Consider the following 25,065-nt stretch of genomic DNA (forward strand, 5'->3'; position numbering starts at 1 on the left):
TCTCATTATTTTAATAAATCTAATAAAATTTTCAAGTTTTAGAAAAATAAATTGCATTGTTTTAAAAATTCTTATGCTGTATCTTTTTTTAAAAACTACATCATCAATAATGATGAAGTGCAAACCCACAACCGATTGTTAAAAAATACATGCTCATAGTGCAATTAAGAATTTTCACGGCTTAAGATCATGAATCTAATTAACATCAAATATTGCTGGTCAAAAAAAAAAAAAAAAAAAAAAAAAAACTCAAGATCAAATATTAAGATCAAGATAATAAAAATATTTAGATGTACAATATTATAAGGAAGTATAATCAAAGATTATATCCTGATTTTACATGCATAAGGAAGTAGGTATATTATAGTTATAGGTAAGTGAGTATAAAATATTTATATTATTTTATAACGTATAATCTTTGATTTAGTTGCTATATTTAGGAGTGAAAAATGAAGCGGGAAAATTTTTAACAATAGCTCGACACGTGTCAAAGTATAGTTAGAGTGGAGCTTTGAGTGCCCTCTGTTTTAGTAGATAGATTGTGGTCTTGCTATTAAAAAACACGAATTGATTGTGGCCTTGCTATTAAATTAAAGGGATGTGGAATTTAGAACACTTTAACTTCTTGACTTTTTTTTTTTTTTTTTTTTTTTGAAACATTTAACTTCTTAACTTGTACAGACTTTAATTTGACTCTTTCAACTTACCGTATATTCTTTTGACGTTATATCTTATATCAGCATGCAAAATTATCATAACTATTGTATAATTTGAGCTAATTTTTGTCGTAACGTTGTTTAATGTACGTGTATCAGAAATTATATTATCTCATCTAAACTTATGCATAGTATTGAAAAATAATACTAGTACTCCGGTACTAGTAAGAAGTTGAAACAAACAACTTAATCATAGAAAATTGTTACTCATATATTAAAAATGTAAAATCTCTTACAAATTCATAGTGCATTTCTTAGCAAGTACATACATGTTTCACACTGTCACACATTATTATTATTATTTTTTCCCAAACTCATCAAAATAAACGAAGGAAAAAAAAATATATATATAAATAAACACACAACACCACACATTACATATCCTCAATTATATCATCCCAAGTTTTAAGTCAAATTTGCTCATAAAACTTTGGATGATCAACTAAATAGTTCAATCAAGCATAGACTTGAGGGTTGGCAATGAGGTGCTCTTCAACAGCCTTAAACACCTTCTGAATTCCTTCTTTGGCCTTTTCAAGATCCTCTTCCTTCATCACACTGTCACCCTTCATGTGATAGTGTGCTACCATCTTGCACCGGGTTCCGGCTTCGGTCACCTCGTACTTGTCTTCATACACAGCGTACTCCACTGTATCAGGAAACACATCTCCTTCAATGCAAGTGTACTTAAGGTAGAAGTTGTTGGAATCAATCTCATCGACTCTGTTTTTCACATATTTGAATGGAGCCTCTGCAATATAATCAACAAATATATATAATATTAATGATCAAAGTTGTACGTTTATAAACACAAAAGTCAAACCGTGTAAAATAAAACAGAAAAAAAAGGTTGTAAGTTGTATACGGCCATGCTTCTATATAATATAGCTTAAGAAAGCTAAAGAAAGGTGGTCTTGTTGGCCACACGGTCATTTGTGCACTAGGGCCTGTTCACATATACTGAATTGAGTAGAACTAAACTAAACTGATTAGAGCTGAACTGATTGGAGCTGAACTGAATTGAACTGAACTGAATTGAAATGAATATTTTATGAGAAAGAAAATTAGGAGCTGAATTGAACTGAACTAAACTGAACTGATTAGAGCAGAACTGAACTGAATTGATTAAAGCTGAATTAAACTGAAATTAAGTAAGTGTGAACAAACCCTTAATCATGCGTTATACCATGGCCTTTTAAACGTGTGCATGATTTGTATTTATCGATCATGATTAGATCTTACAGCAGTTATAAGTTTTAGTTAATGATTCGAATATATTTTATAAACTTTTTTGCCCAAGATCCGCCACTGCTTTTAAGTTTTAGTTACTGATTCGAATTTAACAGGTTTACTTTTAATAAGTGACTTGTTACATGTATTACTTGTTTTATTACTTGGTGAAATGCACATAAGATAATTGAATTGGAAAAACGTTAAGCTATTAAATAAACTAACCATCAGGGAAGTTGATCTTCTTGATGCTTCCAACAGTGGTAGAGTCACCTTCAATAAACTCAACAGATTTAGCAAACTGAGGGAAAGTCTTAGGAACAAAGTTATGGTTGTCAAGGGCTAGAGCTTGGAACAACCGGGACGCGGCGACAGGGCTAGTGATGTCAGCCAATGTGTATGTGAAAACACCCATGATTATTGTGACGTGATTACTAAGGAGCAACAAAGCTAAGAAATGATATATTTTTTAGTAGGAATTGAAGGTGATCAAGTGAATTGGATATGCAAAGAATGAGAATATGATATGGTATTTATAATGATGGAGTAACGTACTATAATAAGAGAAAGAAAACTTGGTAATGACAAAGAAGATGCTTCTTTAATTATTTTAGTGTCGTTATTGGGTAGTTCTTGGTGGAGCAGCCCTTGCTGAATAAGTGTCGATCATTTAATTGATTTCATATGTAAGATTAGTAGCTTTTTGATATTTTATCTTAGTAAATTGATCATGATTAGATTTATAAAAGTGGTACAATTGATTTGCTCTGGATTATATGATTTTAAGTATGAATATAATTATAATATATTACTTTTAGTACATGTACATAACTTTTATGTTACAATATTTACTTGAAATAAAAATTGACTTGATTGACATGAATTATCCAATTCGATATATAAGGATCGAATACTTTAATATATAATCAAAATGAAGGAAATAAGAGAGCTTGCTATTTAGAAAAGATCGATCTCTTGATGGTAGTCTGTTTGATTTTCTAAATATTAAGGCTATATATATAATCTACAACTCGACCAATTTAAAAATAGCACTCTGTAGCATATTATTTCTTAAATGGGACTATATTTTAAATATACAAATAGTAAAATATTCATAAAACCGTTTAATTGCCAATTAAGTTGTACATTGACATATACGGAGTATAAACTCCAAGCATTACATTTTAAAAAAGAACAGAGTTCGCACGTCTTCAAGATCTCCCTATAAGACTTTGTGTTAGAAGATAACATTGCATTAAAGGCATAAAAAAGATGGTAAGGCAGCGTTAGGTGAAGCAGAGTAGGTGAAGCAGTGAGAATTATTAGTCAAAAGAATACGACTCAAAATAGGAAACTAGGAAGATTAAGAGTGAATGTGTCAAAAGAATTCCACTAAATGGATATTATATAGACTTTTTTCAACTTGGATTTATTCAAAAAAAATAAAAGTTTCAACTTGGATAATTGATCTTATTTTTTTGAAAACATAATTGATCTTATTTAAAGAATGGCTACTTGCAAAAATAACACACTGCTTTCTTCTTTTGGATGGTACGTACTTAAAATTGATTAGAAAGAAAATTAGTTAGTTTTTATTTATTTATTTATTTTGAAACAAGAAATTAGTTAGTTAATCTTCTACAAAATGACCATATTTATAAATAGTTATTTCCTTAAATATTATGTGGAACTTTTGAAAAATTTAATATATCGCAAATTATACTCAATAGTTGAACATATTGAAATTTGTTATATCTCACAAAATGGCCTGTTCACTTCAGCTTAATTTCGGTTTAGTTCAGCTCCAATCATTTTAGTTCAATTCAATTCAGCTCCTAATTTCCTTCTCTCATAAAATAGTCATTTCGATTCAGTTCAGTTTAGTTTAATTCAACTCCAATCAATTCAATTCAGTTTAGTTTAGTTCATTTCAGCTCAATTCAGTAAATATGAACAGACCCTTATAGTAAAATTACTAATCGATGAATTCTGATGAGTATACTAATATCGTTTTCTACAAACATAATGCTATATGTATATTTTTCACATTGAAAAGATCTGTCCATTGCTAATTGTCAAATTAAAAGATCTGTCCATTGCTAATTGTCAAATTAAAAGATCATAAAGATAATGATATTAAATTATTAAAAAGAAATTTTTTTTGTCAACAACTACCAATTAAAGCGCGTGTTTTGAAAACAATTACTTTTTTTTTTTTTTTTTTTTTTGAAAAGAAGTACAATAAAATTATGAAAAATTCAAGTAACATTACCACTCTAGTAATTCCAACTAAAATATTTGGCAGGTAGGTTCCAACTAGAATATTAACTAATGAATTGTAATGGTAATGGTAATGGTAATGGACACACACATGCTCCGTATAATTTTATCATAATGCTAATCATTTTACCAAGCGTCCCCCCTCCCTCCAAAAAAAAAATAAATAAATAAATAAAATAAAATAAAATCTACTGGTATAACTTTTTCCCCTTGCGCGCTTCAATCATGCACAAGGATTGGAGCCTTTTGAAAAGAGGCAGGTGAATGTGTCAAGTTGTGTCTAATAATTACATTGAAAAATTAGGCAAAGTAGTTCTACGTTATATTCCTATGATTATGGCACTACCCTGCAAGATGTGATTAAGTTATGTGGGACTTGCTATTGCTCTAATTGGTCGCATTTTTATTTACTTTGCAACTGTTTTTTGATTATCATGAGTCTAATTGTTGAGTTTTCTAGTAATACATCTACTAACTAGATAATTTGGCTTGTGCCCGATCAGGCAGTCAAGTCTGATAGACAGGACATAGTCATGTTTAGGGCTGGCAATCCATAACCCGACCCGATAACCCGAACGAACCCGATTTTGAAGTTACTGAAAGAAACCCGAACCCGAATAATCCGAATTCGACCAGATTTGACCAAAATTTTATATTTCGTAATTATATTAAGTTTTACACTATTTTTTTTATTGTTTCTAAGCATAACCCGAAATTGACCCGAACCTGACCCACTGACCCGAATTGCCACCCCTAGTCATGTTGCCTTTTTGGAGATGTGTCCTCAGCTCCTCGCCGATCAGGCGGCTTTGCTTGACCGGCAAATTCCGGGGTATCCTCTAGTTTATTTTCATACTCGATTGAGCGAGCTTGCTCGACCATGCTTGGTGACATGGTTTTGACTATTTGTTTCCTTTTGTTGATCAAATTCGCTAGATTTTTTTTTTTTTTTTTTTGGTGTTTAAAGAGCCATAAGGGCGGGGTGAGAATCGATCTCAGGATTTCCTGAAATCGGGAGGGAAGCTCTAACCACTTAAGCTATCCCTCACTCTCTCAAATTCGCTAGATGAGTATGTGATTATTTGTATTTGAATTAATCAACAATGTATGTTTGTAACCACAAAGATAGAACCAAATGACTCGTAAATAAAAAAATAAAATAAAAAAAAGGCTGGGGTTTACATGTTCATGTGGGCTAGGCCTTAGTTGGGCCTGTCAAACATAGATTATTTAATCAGCTAATACGAGTTTTTTCCATGGAGAAATTAGACGTATAATCACAGCCAATCATCTCAATTAACATCTTTTGTAGCTCTTCCAAATTGTTCCCCTCCTGCTCATGCAACATTTTAAGTCCATTAATACAGTGTTAATACATATATATATATATATATATATATATATATATATATATATATATATGCCCTTTCAGAACCAACTCACGAATCAACTAAAAGCCCCTCCGAGAACCGCTACCTATTGCAAAGCGGGGGCTTTAGCTTAGGGATTGAGGTACTTCGAAGGCTACACGTGAAAGGATTCTTTAGATGTATGTTGCCTCCTTGGACATCTGAGAAGGTATACTAGCTACCTGACGTAGCAGGACGCGAGGCAAGGCTTATCTGCTTGGGATAGACAGTTTTTTACCCTTGCGCCCTGTGAAAAGGTTGGTGCCCGGAAAAAGACAAGCGTGTAAACGCGTTGATCCGGGGGTATAAAAGGTCCAACTCGCTGTAACCAGAGGAATTTAAACCAGAGGAATTTAAAAATTCGCTCTCGGTTACCGGACTGAAGCTGTAAAACCTAGCTCAAAACACCAAAGCCCCAAAAGGGTATATATATATATATATATATATGTATATATATATATATATATGTATGTATATATATATATATATATATATGTATATATATATATATATATATATATATATATATATATATATATATATATATATATATATATATATATATATATAGGGGAGGGATCCGGTGAGAATAGGTCAATATGTGAGAATTCATACTTATATGAGAACTGATTTAAAATTTAGAACATGTGAGTAAAATTTTAGAACATGTGAGTAAAAATTTAGAACATGCGAGTTAAAATTTAGAACATGTGACTCAAATTAAAATTCTGAACATATGAGTAATAAATTAGAACATTTGTGTGAGTAATATGTTTAGAACATCTGATTTTAGAATTAGAACAAGTGATTAAAAATTTAAAAAATTTGCGTTATGAAATTTTAAACATATGAGTAAAATTTAGAACATCTGACTTAAGATTATGAACATGTGAATAAAAATTTAGAACAAACTGATATAGAATATAGAAAGTGTGAGTAAAGAATTTAGAACATACGTGTAAAAAAAAATTGAACATACGTTTTAAAATCTGGAACATATAATTAAAAATCTTAGAACACACGTTTTAAAATTTAGAACATATAAGTTAAAATTTTGGAACAAGTTATTTAAAATTTATGACATCAAACTTAACTAATTTATGGTTTAGAACATCTAAGTACTAAATTAGAACATTTGATTTAATTTAGAACACCTAAGGAAAAGTTTAGAACATCAGATTTAAAATTTAGAACATACGAGTAAAAATTTAGAACATAAAGAGTGTTCTCACATATGAAAGATTCTCACATAAGAAAAATTCTCACAAGAGCCTTATATATATATATATATATATATATATATATATATATATATATATATATATATATATATATATATATATTAGTGTTTATAGAGCCCAATGGCGAGGGTGAGAATCGATCTCAAGATCTCTTGAAATCGGGAAGAAAACTCTAACCACTTGAGCTATCCCTCACTCTCAACAAATCGAAATATTATGGTTTTTAAAAATATACAACCTAAGGTTAACATAAGCATTGAATATATTTTATAAATTGATAATACTAAATATTAGCTTACAAAGAATCAAGTTTGTAAGCTAGTTTTTAGTACCAATTTAGAATTTACTATTTAGGGGGCGTTTGGTTGAAAAGTGGAAACGGAGTGGAAAGGAAACAAATAAGAGGGGGGAAAGGAATCATTTAGTTAATACCTTTTCATGTGTTTGGTTTAACCATAGAAAGGGTATTTGTTAAGAGGAGGGTAAAGGTATTTGTTACCCCAAGTTTGTGAGAGGTAGCAAATAAGGGGTAATTATTACCATGCCTTCAAACCAAAAAACATGGTAACAATATTGGTTTAATCGAATCCGTTTTCAATTCAAAAAATACACCAACCAAACGCCCCCTTAGTGTGACCATAGTAGTTGAAACATATTTTATTGAGCGAGCTTTGAACTCGAACTCGAACTTGAATTATTTATATCAAACCAAGTTCAAGCAAGATTTAAAAAAATTCAAACTTGGTACGTAAAGTAAAATATGTACTCCGTACATTATTTGCTTGCTATTCTTAGATATGCGATGGGTTTGTATTCCAATATACATGCCAAAACAACAAATGAAGGTAAATATACCTGTTGGCATCTAGTTCTCTTGATTGTCGCAGCCATCTCTTGCATAAAATCTGCGAAGTTCTGCACCAAAACTATTCCATAATCAACATCTTTTAATAACACGGTTTCTGATGGCCATCCGTAATTTCCATCGCTAAAAAGAGTATTTTCTTGAAGTGCAACCTCGAGCTCTAATATGAATCACTAAACATGTAACCAAGTAAAATAATTGGTAGGCTTATATATAGCTTAATTTCTTAATTATGAGTAAATGATCTCCAATTAAGGGTAGGGGTGGCAATTCAGGTCAGCGGGTCGGGTTCGGGTCAAATTTCAGGTCAATTTCGGGTTATGCTTATAAACTATCAAAAATTGTGTAAAACATAATATTATTATATATATATGAAATATGAAATTTGGGTGAAATCGGGTTGAATTCGGGTTATTCAGATTCGGATTGGGTCGGGTTTGGGTTTCTCTCAGTAACTCCGGCTCGGGTCAAGGATTGCCAACCCTAATGAAGGGGGTGTTTGGTATTAGCATCGTAAATGAAGCGGAAAGGATTCAAATAAGTAGAGAAATGGATAATGATAAACGTTACCTTTACTATTCGTCTGCTATCTTAGTGGAATGTAAACAAATTGAGTAGATTGTGATTGAGTAAAGAAACATATTTTGTTTCAACTAGTTTGTTAAGGGTAATAAATTGAGAGATTTTGTTACCCCCGAAAAGAGTATTCGTTTCTTTTAATCCATACCAAATAATTAGAAATGGAAATATTTAATTAAATCCGTTTCCTACCTCTAAATTACTATACCAAACGCCTCTTAAATATGACCAATTAATTAGAGAATAGGGATTAAGGTAGTAATATTGAACCTAATTTGGACTCACCTCATCATCATCATCTGAAAGGAGATCATATATTCCTGCATCATAAACTGATCTTTTACCCTTATCTGACAAAACTGCCTCCAACATAAAAACAATAAAATAAACCATGTCAATGATAATGTAACATTTAAATTTCGCTCCACTGTATTATCAAAGCTATTTCCTCAGTCCAAAATTACTAGTCATATTATTCGTATGTTCGGAAAAATGGATTTGTATCAGACACTTCTTAAATTAGTATATTAATGATTTGTGATTGGATTTTCCAAGATACTTTTGTAAGTAAACTTGTGTTACAACCATAATTTCAATATAAGGGATTAGGACAATCGCGACAATTAATAACTCTTAGAAAAATTGTACGTAGTTCTAAGAAAGTGTGAAACTAACCAGAGTACGCCTCTTGAATTTGTTGAAACCTTCTCTTAGCTTCCCCTGCTAATTTCGGGTCTTTTATCCATCTATCTGGATGCCATTTCTGTAACCCAACACACCATTACTCAAATTACGTACATTCATTCAAACAACTCAACGTAATAGTCAAGTATGCAATAATGTAACAGAATTGAAAAAACATAGGCTATAATTTAATCAAATGTTAGCATATAATTAAGCTAGTTGCATTAAGATATACCAATGCAAGAGAGCGATAAGCGTGACGAATTTCATTATTGGAGGCTTGTTTACAAAGGCCTAGAATTCCATAATAACAAGTGGAATTGGAAGAAAGTGTTTCAAGGTGATCACCCATTTTTGTGTAAGAATTTTTCAGAGAAAAGTAGGTGAATTTGGGTTAGGAGCTTTATGAGGTTAAGGTTGTTTTGACGGTTAGGCTGAATTGAATGTTAGAGTTGTGTAGTTAAAAGAGGTTGCTATTTGTACGTAGAAGATTCCAGAGGTTTAGAAAGTAAGTTTTGTTAGTAAGCAAAAATGTACTATTTTTGGAAAAGATGTGGTGCTCCATAGGTTTTGATTGGACATGTGGTAGTCTGGTAGAGATTGAGGCTGGAGTATTGGAGCAAACATGTGTACATTCTTGTGCTTCGTATATATTCTGTCTCTATCTATTACCAAGTACGGAGTAGTATGTATTAATGTATACCATTTAATTAAAACCTCGTCCTGAATCCGGCCTGTTGAATAGGTCTACCAATAATATGTAGTATTGAACTTAATACACACAGTGTTTTTAGTCGAATAAGATATAACTTTGATAAGTACATAGTATTGATCAATTTTTTGTTTATCAAATGGATAACTTCTATTCTTTGTGTTATTTTTTTTATAAAGATTAATGTCAAATGTCGTTTTATTCCACAATAATCAAAAGGTCGTTTTGTTTTTGAAAGACCATTGAAATATTTTATGATAAAAAAAAAAAAAAAAATTCTAGTGTATTTATACTATTTTATCTCTAAAACTAATATCTTAATAAAGAGTAATCCTAAGAATATTTTAATTTGAGTTACCATCGTATAGTTATATTAAAACTTATAACTAAACGCTTGTATGTATAATAATGTGAGAGTTAGAGTTTTTATCAAATACCAGCTCATAAAAATTTATCTCGTACTATTATTGCCTAATAATATTAATTCCTAGATAGTCATAATTTATGTCATCACCAATGCATGGTTCGTGCAGGCGGATGCACGATCCACATGGTGCATCTCTTCCAAAAAAAAAGCGGAAAGAACATTGTATAGAAATATAAAGAACATTTATTTTAAGTGAAAAGAACATATTATAGAATTGTAAAGAACATTGTATAGAAATGTAAAGAACATTCCATTAAAGTGCAAAGAACATGTTATAAAATTGTAAAGAACATAACGTGCAGTTAAATAATGTTCTTTATCTTCATGTTTTTTGATTGTCAGAATGATGTACTTTTATTTGTGACATATGTTAATTGTTTATTTTGAAATGTTCTTTGAATTTTGTATTTAGATTATGGTGGTTGAATAAAAATATTGTTCATTACATTATATTATCAAGGTGATAAAAAATTCGGGTCGGGCTAGGCCATAACATAATATCTCATGTCCAAAAAATCCGGAAAATGTAGTGGGCTTTTCGGCTTTTTTTCGCGCCGAGTTTGGATTTTTTTAACTAAAAATGCATTTTTAGGCTTGTCTAAACCCGCCCTACTTTCGGGCTGGATCAAGTCGGGCCAGACCGAAGTTTATCACCTTTAATTATCATGTTTTTAATTAATATTACGGATGTTCTTTAGATATATATAAAGAATGTGAAGTTGGATGTTTTTTTTACAAAATAGGTATATGTTCTTTATAAAACAACTATATGTTCATTACAATACACCTCTAATTTGGATTTTCTGCTTTTTTTCGGGCCGAGTTTGGATTTTTTTAACTAAAAATGCATTTTTAGGCTTGTCTAAACCCGCCCTATTTTCGGGCTGGATCGGGTTGGGCCGGGTCGGGTCGGGCCGAAGTTGATCACCTCTAATTATCATGTTTTTAATTAATATTATAGATGTTCTTTAGATATATATAAAGAACATGAAGTTGGATGTTTTTTTTTTTTTACAAAATAGGTATATGTTCTTTATAAAACAACTATATGTTCATAACAATACAACTATATGTGATGTTCTTTACGAAAAACCTATATGTTCTTTACAAAACAAATGTATGTTCTTTACTGAACAACGGAATGTTCATTCCGCGTTTTTAAAGAGAAAACGGATGCACGGAGCATCGTGCATCCGCCTCCATAGAAAAAAATTTCACCTACCTTCATTGGTTTACTAGCTCTTCTCATAGGAGGAACCTATGCCCAAGATATGCAGCCGGAGGTGTTTGTACACCCGCGCCTACACCCTCACCCACTCTTGCACCCACATCCGCACCCTCACCCAAATCCTCACCTTAAGCCAACTCATTACCGCCACATGTTCCCCGGATGGAGGTCATTGCCACCATTGGCCGATTTGCCACCATTGTTCCCACCATTGCCTCCGTTGCCTGCCGGCATTGATTGCAAGAAAGAAGTAGGAAACTATCTCATCAATCATCAACAAGCTAGGTTCCTTGAGTGATGAATGTTGTTCTATACTCGAAATCAACCCGATCCCTTCAGTCAAGAGCATTTACAGTCAAGGATGCTCTAGTGGTGCTGCATCCCCTCCTAGTGCTTAAGAAGTTACATAATTAACATTGCAATAGTTTTATTATTATTATTATTATTATTATTATTATTATTATTATTATATCTCAAAAACAAAAGTCACACAACCTACAATAACTTAGTGGATAAATTAGTGGGAAGCCGAGATACAATCTGGGCCCCCATTCCTCTAGATATAGCAAAGTCTACCCTAGTGAATCACTAGTGGAAAAAATCTCATTCGTAACAGGCTATTTGTAACGGGCAAAGCTTTGCCCGTTACAATTAAGATATTCGTAACGGGCAAAATAGTGTCCGTTACGAATACTTTTTATTCGTAACGGGCAAAATAGTGTCCATTACGAATACTTTTTATTCGTAATGGGAAAAATAGTGTCCGTTACGAATACATATGTATTTGTAACGGACAAATTAGTGCCCGTTACAAATAAATAAGTATTCGTAACGGACACTATTTTGCCCGTTACGAATACTATATTACACGTAACAGGCGTATTGTGCCCGATACAAATACCCAAATGTGGCCCAACTGATGAAAGGAGCCCAATACTTGGTTTTTTAGGGTTTCACCTAAAACCAGTCGTCATTCACCTCTTTCTCTCTCATCAGTCCCTCACTCTCTCTCCTCTCCTCTCCTCTCCTCTATTCTCCTCCCCGTCATTCACCTCACATCCTCAGCATCATGGTAAAGGCACTTACGCTACTCGTCTTTCGAAGCTTCTCGATGTTCCTCATATTTCTACTGGTGATTTGGTTCGTGATGAGCTCGTTTCCTCTGGTTCTCTCAATCCTAAGGTCAATTTCATCTTTTGGCTGATTTTTTACATTCGAGTTATTGCAAAATTAATTGATTGTTTTCTGAATTTTGTAATTCTAATAATTTGATTCTGGGTGTATGTGTTTTTAAATAATATTTCCAGTTTTAGCTGTTGATTTGTGTTGTAGAGGTGTAAGGGTTTAGGTTGTGTCTTCTTTAAGTTCTAATTAGAGGTATTAGTTAATTGTGCTTCGTTGTGGAATGTGGAGTAAAATGATTGTTTGATTTTGTTTTCGAATTTGTTGTATTTTTTTTAAAAAAAATTGGTCGGTTCTTATATGTTAATCTAATGGTTATGGTTCGATTATCCTTTGTATGTCTAAACGAATAATAAATAAAAAAATATGTTCTTCATCTTCTTCCGCCATTGTTAAACCTTCATTTTCTTCTCTTTCTCATCGTCTTCCTGCTGCTACCTCCGCTGTTCGATCCTCCTCATTTCTTCTCTCTCGTCGCCATTTCTCCGCTGAAGCCGGTAATTGATTTCCCCTTTTTCTAGGGTTTGATTTAGATCTATTGTTGTTGATTTTTTTGATTTTTTTTTTTCATTTAATTGATTGGATTGTTTTTGGGTGGTGTAGAAGTTTCAAAGACTAAGGTTGAAGATGTAATGCCCATTGCTACTGGTCATGAGCGTGAAGAGCTTGAAGCTGAGCTCTAGGTTTTTACTTTTTTCTCATTATTGAATGAATGATTGTTGCATTAATTTTGGGAGATTATGAAATTTCTCAATTTTTATTGAATTATTTGTGATGATTTTTCTTAGGGGAAGGATATTCTGGAGATTAACCACCCTTCAGGTCCTTTCGGCACCAAGGTTAGTTTTTTTTTGGATTTTGCATGTACTTGATTCATCTATCTTTTTTATAATATATTGTTGTAGCTCTAATCTAGCAAACTGTTGTGAGTAATGTCTCATGTTATTCCCACCTGTTAAAATCTGACTACAATAAAAATGGCTAAATAGATTTAAAGTAAAGAAAAAGAAAGGTCCTTGTGCTGATCTGTAAGATTGAAAGCTTGTACTGTAGTAGTAATTCAGTAAGTAGCCGCATTCTTAGATTTTGAGGTCCAATACATGGCCACTCTCTTCCTAGGGCGAGGTTCATTGTTGGTATATAAGCTGTATTCTGCATTGGAATTTCAAGTGTTGCAACTGCTTACTAGGCATCATGAATGAGCTGAATTGTTTCAATGTCTGTGAGTAGGCTATACGTCTTTCTGGTGACTGCTTGGGAGGGGGGTACTTTCGATATGCAAGAGTTGATAAACTGACAAGAGTTATTCATTTTGAAGAGGATAGGTTGGCTTTAGAGTATATTCATCTTTCAAATTCATAGTAAACGGAGTATAATCACACTCGGTCTCTATCGATTGCTTGGTTCTAGTCACAAATGTATACTTGAGAATTGCACATCCACTCACATAATTAAATTAGAAGATTATCATGTATTCATGTTGTACACTTTCAGCCAGTTCTTGGTAACCTAATCACATTTACTGGCAGCCTGGCAGGTCATGAAAATTGCGGACAACGGAGCTGATATTGTTAAAATAACAGTGCACGAATGGCAATTGATATGGAGGGGGATATAATCAAGCACAACACCATTTCAGATTGCGCCAAGAATGCCTACGAAATTGATGTGGTGGAGAGCTGCATCTAGGCTACAGGCTTTGAGGAACTTTTCCTCTCACTTTATGTAATCGTATTTATGGAACTCAAGTAGAGCATGCTTTTATTTTATATTTTGTAATTGTTGGGGTTTTCTTGTTGGAGCAGTTTCTATAACTCCCTGAACTTGTTGATTTGATTAATTAAGTGATATGAATTCCCCTTTTCCTTTTAAAAAAAAAAAATTATTACCAGCATACCAGGTAGCAGGTATCCCCTGCTACATTTTTTTTTAAATTTGGCTTCAATTGTATTCGTAACAGGCATTTTAACTGTCCGTTACGAATAACCCGTTATTTGTAACGGGCATTTTAAATGTCCGTTACGAATAACGGGTTATTTGTAACGGGCATTTTAACTGCCCGTTACAAATAACGGGTTATTCGTAACGGACAGTTAAAATGCCTGTTACGAATAACCCGTTATTCGTAATGGGACGCGCCCGTTACAAATAATGTAGCTTATCCGTAACGGCCGCATTCGTAACGCCCCTTGCCCGTTACGGATGGGCTGCTTTTGCCCGTTACGGATAGCTATTTTTCCACTAGTGAATATATGAGATGCAGCACGAACCCCAATATCTTACGTTGTCGAGAACCTTTGAATAATCCGCTTCAGCAACGCAACAACCTCCTTCTCTAAATATATTATTATTATTATTATTATTATTATTATTATTATTATTATTATTATTATTATTATTATTATTATGCAATAATAGTCCTTAGGAACTTTAGATTAAAATAGATGTGATTATCACATATATATGTACCGGTAGTTATCGTGGGTTCATTATTTTTTTATAGTTTTGATATCATTAATAAAGTTATTAGTCTTATAACTCTTATTACGGAAGTTTAGTTAGTACTATAGTTATTACTCGTATTAATTTTGTATATTTCATTTTTTTTTAACACAAATATCTTATTTGTGTCACTTTATACTTATAAAAGTGTTGTATAATTTGGCCAGGCCAAAAATTGGTGTCTAAATCATCCAAGTATCTATCTCAAGATTCTGAACGAACCCATTCAACAAATTCACATTAATTTCTTTGCAATATCGTTTTATCTTATTATAAACGATTTCTAAGTATAAAGTACATACAACTGTACAACCATTATAATCATTGGTAAATTTGATCATCAAAATAGAATAAAATAGTTTCACTTAATATTGAAAAGTGTAAAATATAGTATTGTGATATGATAACTATGATTTTAATTACCATTACTACATTAAACTTTGCAAAAGTATTTTCTCAAAAAAATATTTAATGAATTCCAAATACTTATTAGTGAAAAGTGTGTTTAATTTTTTGAATAGAAAAGAGAAATTTCCCTTCTCAAGGTAAGTCCAAAAAGCAAGCCGATGAAAGCTCTTGAAGGGTGTCTGCTCATGGAATAGAAAGAGTTTGTTGCATCAACGTAGTAAAAAAACGCTTACTTAAGCTCATCGATGTGTACTCCTCGGTTGTGAAAGAGAGGGCGGGCCGGGAATTGAATCAGATGCATCGAATGCCCTTGCCCTGTTAGTCAAAAAAGAAGGTAATGTCAATTTGCTTACTTGTTAGAGTAAGGAACTGCTATTAAATCTACAGCTAGTCTTTCTCTTGTGAACGACTCCGCTGCAAGAAGAGTAAGCGCTCTTTTCAATATCCAGTTTATACGTAGGAGCTCTAAGCCTATCTGCTGTTGAATATCCGGTGTGAGAGTTAGAAAAGAAAGCTAACTTCACTTCATGCGTATCAGCTGTGATTGAATCATTAAGCGTTGCAGATCTGACCGTATAAAATTTTTTTCATTCGATTTCAGATGGGCAAAGGAAGCCAGGGAGTAGCACTAGTCTCAGGGGCATGTTCGGAGGAGGTTCTTAACAAAGGAGAACTTTGGCAAGACTTTCTCGGGTCTATGGTAATACCGTTTAAAGCAGCCCTCTGTCAGGCGAGAAAATGAAGAAGTTCCATCTAGGTAGATATACAACTTGTTATCTTAGTGTCAGTGTTTGAGGAACAACAACAAGAAAGAGCGTAGCCATTTCCTCTATCTTTTTCCTTAGCTTAAGATGAGTTCATAGGCACAGTACAGGTTACGTAGTCAGAGTGAACAAGATCCACTGCTAGTCTTTACTTCGGTTGGTCTACGTGCTTTTTGCAAGATCGATCTAAGGTCGGGCATGAATCTTTGGCTCAGTAGGCTTTGGGAAATAGAAGAGATCTCTTACCTTGCTTTAGCATGCCAAAAAGGTAGAACTCTTTCTTAGTGCTTGCAAAGTATTAAGGACTGCAAGAGCTTCGATTTAGACCAAAACAAATAAAAAGAAAGGTAGTTTACTTGCTTACTTATTCAAGTTTTAAAGTAAACTACCTTTCTCTAAGCAACCCGGGGCTTTCACCCACCCGAGCGGAGTCGAGCCTTCACTGCCTTTCCTCGGCTCACTTCCCTTATAGTGGTGAATCCCATGAGTCAAAGGACTAAGATCAGTCTATTGCTACTATACTGACGGTGATAAAGAAAGGGTGATTTGCTTACCTTAGTAAGCTCTCCACCGGTTATGCCTTATATGCTTGCCAAGCTCTTTATGAATGAAGTCAGACTATTACGATCGGGTAGAAGCTCTCACTTTCTGCCCATTGACTTTAGAGGAGGTGTAGACTACAGTGAGTGAGTAGCCCCACTAGGAGGTCAATCGCATGTCCGAGATTCTGATTCAGCTTTGACCCTTCTCAAGGAGAGAGGACTATCAACAAATAATGCATTGCTCAACTCATCAGATTCTTCATTAGCCTGACTATGAAAGAGAAATTTTTAGCAACAGGATCCACTAGTAACCGCCTTTTCTTTTGACTTTCTTTTATTTAGCTTTTTTAACCTAAAGTTCGTAAATACTGGCACGAATACCCGAACATGGAATAATAGGCTTTGCCAACATTTAGTTCACGAAGTTCCAGTACAAACGAAGGTGATTTGCGAACTTTCTCTCCATTCATTGAGAAAGGGTTTACGGGCCAACATTGGCATCAAGACTTGGGTTTTTCGACCAAGTTTGTTATGAGGAACCTGAGCTCAAAAGCTTTTCCATGAAAGACTTCCCTTTCTTTAGGAGACCACCAGGGTGGAAGTAACTGGTTCCTTTCCTTTTTAAGAGGAAGTTGCCTAGAAAAAATACTGTTTTTACGCCCGTGGGACACCTCAATCCTCTTTAGAGGAGGATTCACACTAGCTAAGGCCAAGGAAGACTTTTAGACTAAGGGATTTCACTCAATATTCACATTCAAAAGAGCCGGGGAGAAATTTCTCCTGAGCTTTTGAGTAATATAATAAGACATCGCAATCGCAGTGAGCAAAGAAGAAGCTTACGGGTCTTTCTTTCCTTTCTTGAGTTTTCCTGAGGAAAAAAGCTTCCCTCGAAGTGAAGTTCCCTCGCTCTCGAAAAAAATGAGTAGTCGGTCTTAAGCCTAGCCTCAATAAGAGTGTGTTACAGGATCGTCTTACAGAAAGGCGAATAGCTAGGCTACAATGGAGGCCTTGCCCGCTCTCCGTTCTAAAATAGAGAAAGGGAATAGTGGAGCCAGGGAAGAACTTGAAGACCTTCCTCAGAACTAACTATCACGGGATCCCATACCTAAGAAGAGTCATCCTGTCAGAGTTTTACTGGCAGATGAGTCTTTCTATTGTATTGATACCGCTGTTGCTAAATCTAAGAATATTAGGGAAGATGAAGCAGGAACACTCATTTTAACAATGGCACCAACGGATACTGTCACAACTAATTTAAGTGCCAGTACTATACCACCGGGTAGAAGACCCAGATCTCCTCAACGCAGACGCTTTTAGCATAGAAGCTGTCTTCATTTCTGCTCTTGGTCTTACCGGTGCTTTAGCCATATCTGTTGTTAGAGTGAAATCATCTGTTGTTCCAGTAACCGATGCTAGTGGTAGTAGGAGTTCTTGGTCAACTATCATTGGTGATGCAGAAGAGGATTGAGGGAAAAGAGGATCACAATAAAGCTAGTAAGGCAAGGTGCGTAGCGGGAATGACTAGTCCCACACCCACGGGCATCAGGAAGAAAATAGGTTGTTCTATAATCTTCTTTCTTACCACCTATATGAAAGACTATTAGATTCCAAAGGCTTTCGTATTCATAAACTAGACTCATATTGGATAGTTATAATATTTATTGCCCTGGAAAAACTTGCACCTTCTATTGTCCACACCCTTAGCTTTTGGATATAAGTTTGGCATATATTTTCTTTCTATCGGATGCGGCAAGGCTTGCTTATTTTGATCGTTGGACACAATCTCTAATCGGTCCCAGAGCGTAAAGTGATTCTGGATGTGAATAAGATTAAGAAAAGGAAGTGCCGCTCGTTAATGTTATTAAGAGATTACATACCTAAGGCACTTGGTTAACCTTCATGCTTCTTCATTTCTCAATATCAGTATCACACATTTCTTTCTTAATTAAAAGAAGTTCTTTGTTTAATGTTTTGATGATCTATACATAGGAGTTGCTGTATTAAAAGGAAAGAGAGTGAGTTCCGACTTAATAAGCTGATATGAGCCCAGCCAGGATAAACCTCCTCTTTGAGCCTAGAATTGAATGGCAGGACTCAATGAATCCAGATAAGAAGACGAGCTTGACTGTCTACATATAAGGCTTTATTGGGAAAAAGTACTTACTATAGGTCTTGGTTTCGAAGTGAATGAAAGGTTTTTATTAGCAGCACGAGTCCACAAATGAGGCTATTTCTTTCCATTGTTAAATAGTAACCAATCTGACCTTCGCCACGCTTCTTTGACCCTATCCCATGTGGGATCTGAAGCAAGGTATTCTGTAGGAGCAATAACATCTTCTGCTACTTCTGCCCCCCAGGAGAGAGAACTCCTAAACTCAACCTAAGGCAACCTTTCTATTTCAAAGTGAGACCACCTAATTCAAGAAAGGCCAAGAGCAGTTGATGAAAGACAGGTTTGAGTGCCCATTCTTCTCAAAGCCGTAAATAGGGCTTTCGGAGACCTTCTTCCGTCTAGCCTTCGCCTGGCGGCTAAGCTCGGAGACCCAAAGTCTTTCGACTAAGCTCTTTGAGATGACCTAAGAGAATGAGTGGCTTAACGCTCTAACGACTGGGACAAATCCATATCTTTCAATCTCGTATCTAACGGAAGTGCCTGAACTCCTTCTTTTGTTTGGAGCGAAATTCCCTCAAAGGGGAGGGATAGGTTTCATTGAGTGCCTTACCGGAAAGCGACGATCTAAAGGAAAAGGGCTCTTTAGCTTGCTCCGAAAGAGGTCCCCTTATCCCTTAGCTACGAGACCTGCTCAATCATAACATTGGGTATGTAGGTCCAGCCGAGACTATGTTCTACTGACCAAGTGTAATTTCCTCAATAGAAATGTTTTCTCGGGATCAAAGACGGAATCTTTCTCATTAGACTAGCGAGGATGCCTGACTAGGGTTTAGATCTTTGATCAATCCATCATTGGCTAAGCCATTTCTTTCTATTTCTTTCGAACTTGGCCGATGAACAACTGACGTTGCCTTGATTCTTCTTGCCGCATAGTATATACTAAGCTCTTCGAAATTTTTTGCGCCTAATCAAGGTAATTCCAATTCACTGACTCTTTAGAGTAAGGTAATTGGAATTTGCTTACTTGTTCCAAGTAAGGAATGGAAGCACATCTTGGGACTTCTATGATCCATTCAACCAGCCTGAAAGATGAGAGATAGGCCTGACGCAAGGAGATTTCGCACGGAAAGGCGGATTAGGTATGATAATCGAGACTTCTTTGAAAGGCCTTAGTCAGCCCCTGTCTTTGGCTATGAGAGAACTTGACCTATAGCTAACCTAGAGAGCTTTACTTTAGCTCGAACAGGCACTCGTCCAATCTAGAGGTTAGCATACCATAGGTAGGTTGAGCTTAATCGGTAGCGGTAGGGAGATATCAAAGTTGCAGACTGCGTAGAGATGGCTTGGAAGAAAATAAGCTCTTTTCTTCTTCTTCACTAGTCCGAGTAAACCAAGAAGAAAGTAAGTAGGAATAGGACCAGAGACAGGGAATTCCCTAGGAGAAGGTCGTTCAGTCACTTTCCGGGCTTTCCTGACACTTGGAAAGATAGCTTTTCGGTAATTAATAATTAAGCCGATTCTATAGCTGTAGAGAAAGACCCCCACAAAAGAGAGATATCCGCCGATGATAACGAGAGTTGTACCGATAGCAACCCTTTACTAGTAAGGAGAGTCATCACATGGACTGATGATCCAACCCCATGCCGAGATTCCCTTTTGATTAGTATGTTACAAGTCCTTTTCCTATCCAACGGGGAAAGCTGTTCCAAAGCAACCAGCATCAGAAGATCTTTATAGGTCAACAGGGTAGGTTAAATACTTTGTCGGATTAACCTATTTCTTTCTTACATTTTTTAGCGATAGAAAACACTAGTGGGGATAGGCCTTATGAGGGTAAAAAGAGCATTTCTCTATACTCAAGTTCGCTTCAGAGGTTAGACTACTTGAGCAACGAGGCCTTCTTGCACCTACCCTGCGACTAGTCTACTACTCACTTACCGAGAGTTTAAAAACGAATTAAAGATTATCTTGATCTCTCTATCATTTATGATGAAGAATTTAATATGTATGGTATAAGCTTAGGTGATGATATTATAGACTTAGGAGGTATACGAACAGTGACTGAAATCAAGATGGTTTTATTCAATATAGTCTTAATGGAAATCTTTGATCGTCAGTTTGCCAAAAAGTTCCGTGGGATAGGGTTTTCTAGATTCATGAATGAGGTTTTTATTTCTACTAGAGATAATGATGCGACCCTCTAAGATTTCTAGTAGGAGTTAAGACTATCGCTTTACCTTCGCATCTACGACATCCTTTATATCTATGCCTTTTGTTTTCAGTCAGACTTGTATCTTTCTCAGTAGTGGATTTTGTGCGCATCCTTTTAAAGGAGTAAGAAAAAGGCTTGCGTGACTAACGCACAACGGCTTTCGCGCTAGCGCGCTTACCCGTTGCTTGTTGACTTAAGCATAAGTACCTTACCTCGCTTTTGTTCAATTATAAATAAAAAAGAATTTTGATGGAGATTTATAGCATCATTCAAGTAAATACAGATTAAGATCGTAAAAACATGAGCTTGTAATATAGCTACACCTAATTCAAGACCGGTTAATGCAAGAACTATAAATAAAGGACCAAGATCTCCTATGAAATATAATAGATAATTCATACATAGCATAGTCCAAGCGAACCCACTTAAAATCTTTACTGAACTATGACCGGCCATCATATTAGCAAATAAACGTATTCCTGAGCTTAATGCGTGAAAACAATGAGGGATTAGCTCAAGGAGTACTAAAAAAGGTGCTAATGGCAGTGGGACTCCTGCAGTTAATGAGAAGCTTAAAAAATGAAGCCCATTTCTTTGAAATCCCACTATAGTAATGCCAATAAAAATGGAAAATGAGTGACCCAAAGTAACGAGAAAATGATTTGTAACTGTAAAGCTATAGGGTATCATACCCTGGAGATTACGAAACAACAAAAAAGTAAAAGTGGCCAAGATGCAAGGGAAAAACTTTTGTTTAACATTTCCTGAAAGACCACCTATTTGTTCGTTTACTAGGTTCAGCACGGTACGAATCATAAATAAGCTCTACCAAGGATTGCCAAACATTTGGTATTGAGTTTCCTCCTCCCTTTTTAGTAACAAAATGAAGCAGAAGTAGGACCAAACTGAGAGTTAGCAGCATAAACAAAGATGGATTTGTGAATGAGAAATACAATTAAGTTTCCTATTTTCATAGGAATCAATGGGAGAATGGAAAATTGCTCAAGTGGGTTGTTAGGCGTAATCGTAATAAACACTTTTCATTTCATCCCTCTAATTCCGCTTCTTGCTCAAAAATGAAGAAAGACTTGTCCGAAATCCAGTACTAGAATCCGGGCAAATAACGACAATTTTTCTACGATAGCCAGCAAAACTGTCGTAATTTTTAAATTTTACGACGGTTTTTGTTTTTGTCGCAAGTTTTCTAGTCCGTCGTTGATTTACGACGGTTTTTGGCCAATAAAACTGTCGTAATAGACATTAAAAATAATTGTAAATTTTTTTAATATTTGCGACAGCTTTAAACTGTCGCAGATTACGACGGTTTTTAAAACCGTCGAAATCTGCGACAGTTAAAAGCTATCGCAGAGTTGTTTTTTTCAAAAAAAAAAAAAACATAGGCTATATAAATTCCCTCACAATCCCACACTAAACCCTAATAATGTATCGTCCGCCGATTCATTACTCCTCTCCCTATCAGTTTCTCTCTCCTCTTTCATTTTTTTTTCTCTTCTCTCTTTCTCAGATCAACTCCCCTCTTCTCCTCCTCTCTTTCCTCTCTTTTTCCTCTCTTTTCCTTTCTCCTCTCTATTTCTCATCCTCCATTCTTTTCTTTCTCATACTCATCCTTCTTTATACTTAATGCTGAGGGGTTTATTTAGTCATATTCATATTTTTAAAGTTCAATATCGTGATGGTGAGGTTTTTTTTAGCCAAATTGGACCATAAAAATTCCAGATCTGGAGTTTTTAGGGTCGAATTTGACCATTAAAACCCAAAGAAGAGGAAAGTTTCAAAGGTATGTTAATTATTTTTGTTCATCTTCATTTGATTTTAGTTTAAATTGTTAGATCTTGTTATAATTTTGTCATTTATTTTCGCTTGATTTTTCGTGGCATTTTTGTTTGAATTTTGTACCGTTTTTGGTAATTTATGTTATTTCATTAACTTGTTTGTTTGATTTATTCTTGGTTTTGGATTATTTGATTTGTATTTCTTGTTTGTAATTTTTATGTATTTGTTTTATATTTTCATTTATCTTTTGTTATTATGTTGGGATTTTTTTTTTTTTTTTTTTTTTTTTTTTTTTTTTGTTGGGGTTTAATTTTTAGATCTTAATGTTTATTTTTTTGGGTGCAAGGTTAGGGGGTTGTCGGTGGTTAATGTAAGGGGGAATTGTTGGATTTTAGATTTTTTTGGTTTAATTTCAGATCTAGGGTGGTTTGTTGGTTTATGTGTTTTCTGGGCTTAATTTAGTGGTTTTGGGTGGCGGTGCAAAGTGTGTGGCGGCTCTAAGTGGTTTTTGGTGGAGGTTGGTGGTGGTTATAGGTTATGCGGCTGGGCTATTGTGAGTAAGGGTTAAAGGAGGGATGTGGCTGGGTTGAGGGATTTCGTTTATTTTTATTTATTTTTATTTTTTTGCGACGGCTTTTAGCTGTCGTTAAAGTTGGTGTTTGCGACAGTTTTCATGGCTGTCGTAGTTTGCGACGGTTTTTAGCTGTCGCAAATTAATTATTACGACAAAAAATAAAACTGTCGCTGAAATTAGTAAAATCGTCGTAAAAAAGGTTTACGACAGTCAAACTGTCGCAAAAATAAAATTTTGCGACAACTGTGATTGCGACAAACGGTTTACGACAGTTGACTGTCGCAACTATTTTTTGCGACAGTTTTTACTATTTTTGCGGCAAATTTTGGCTGTCGCAAAATAGTTTATTTCTTGTAGTGATCACCGGTTGGGTTGGTCCGATCAAGAAAGGCATGGGAGTCTTTGGGCATTGTTTTCTTCACTTATTCCATTTCTAGTTGGATGAAAAAAGTGCTCCTAAAGGACTTCTCAAGGACTGCGGAAGTACTATCGTGCTACTGGCTTTTAAGCGGATTGCTGCTGGTTTGCTGACAAAGCAAAATGAAACTTTCTTCCTGTCTTTCCCACAGAACTTGCATTCGAGGTTCCATTTCTACTAACTATATTTAATCCATTCCTTTGGTCTATCCCCCGCTAACTCTTATTCTAATTCAACCTCCCCTCACTCGCCTATTAAACCTGGAAATCTGAGGAATCAGTTCCCTCTTTCTTGTTAGAGTAAGGCAATGCAATTGACTTACTTACTTGAATAAGTAAGGAAGGGAAAGCAAACTACAGAGAAAGTCAAGCCGGCTCTTCCTGATCTGACATTGCGGGGAAAGAGACAACAACTACTCTTCCTACACGAAGTTCTTCTATAGCACCATCTTCCTTCTCTTCTTCCCGAGAACCTAAAACGTATTTGTGAACAACTGCAGCTCATACTCTGACAACGGATTCAATGGTATCGCTTATTCCTTCAACATCTGCTTCAAAGAGCTAAACTTGGGTGAGGATGGAACTCTCAAGACGACATACGTGAGATGAGAAGAGAAGTCGAAAGCGCTAACAACGGATAAGCATTCATCAACAAGACCAGACAGACCGACTATTGCAAGAACAGGATTATGCATGAAGAGAAGTTAGCTTTCTTTTCTAACTCTCACATCACATCGGTTACTCAAGCAGCTTATTCGTTAACAACTGACTCTATTTAATAGCAAACAAGCCCTTCTCCAACAGTCTATTATGATTCAATTGCTAAGAGTGCATTCTGCCCATTCGATGCGTATTATAGGAAAAATCTTCTTCACTGACTTCACCATCAGATTTTTCTTCTACCATTAAGACTCCTTTAGGAGAAGTGAACTTAAGAAGCCTAACCGTGAAGGGTTGGCGCGAGTGGATGGGACACCGCGAGTTTAAAAAAAAATCGCTTCAATGGTTTGGTGAATTCAACATTCTCGGATGTACCCTTTGTTGCTCAGAGCGTTCAATCAGGTAGATGGAGCATGAATTCCCAGGGGGTTATGTTCATATGTAGAACACATATGGGTTTCAGAAAAGTTAGAAAAACTCAATCAGGAAGTAGGATCGAGCAAACAGTGCTAAAAACTGGTCAAAA

At 35.0% G+C, this 25,065-nt stretch overlaps 1 protein-coding gene and 1 long non-coding RNA gene across 2 annotated transcripts; one reads left to right on the plus strand and one right to left on the minus strand.

Moving 5' to 3' along the window:
* Positions 1-909: 909 nt before the first annotated feature.
* Positions 910-2,465, minus strand: LOC145624118 (pathogenesis-related protein STH-21-like). Its single transcript, XM_081677077.1, has 2 exons — positions 2,172-2,465; positions 910-1,467 (listed from the first exon to the last, which is right to left on the minus strand). The coding sequence occupies exons 1-2, from the start codon at positions 2,359-2,361 to the stop codon at positions 1,172-1,174; spliced, it is 486 nt and encodes a 161-aa protein (XP_081533203.1). The 5' UTR covers positions 2,362-2,465; the 3' UTR covers positions 910-1,171.
* A 9,911-nt stretch (positions 2,466-12,376) lies between these two features.
* Positions 12,377-14,396, plus strand: LOC145615717 (uncharacterized). The gene is made up of 4 exons (XR_014107316.1): positions 12,377-13,050; positions 13,157-13,236; positions 13,342-13,392; positions 14,083-14,396. It is a non-coding gene; the product is annotated as an uncharacterized LOC145615717 (long non-coding RNA).
* The last annotated feature ends 10,669 nt before the right edge of the window (positions 14,397-25,065 follow it).

Source organism: Chenopodium album, chromosome 3 (genome assembly GCF_948465745.1).
Source record: "Chenopodium album chromosome 3, dcCheAlbu1.1, whole genome shotgun sequence".
NCBI classification, from domain to species: Eukaryota; Viridiplantae; Streptophyta; class Magnoliopsida; order Caryophyllales; family Amaranthaceae; genus Chenopodium; species Chenopodium album.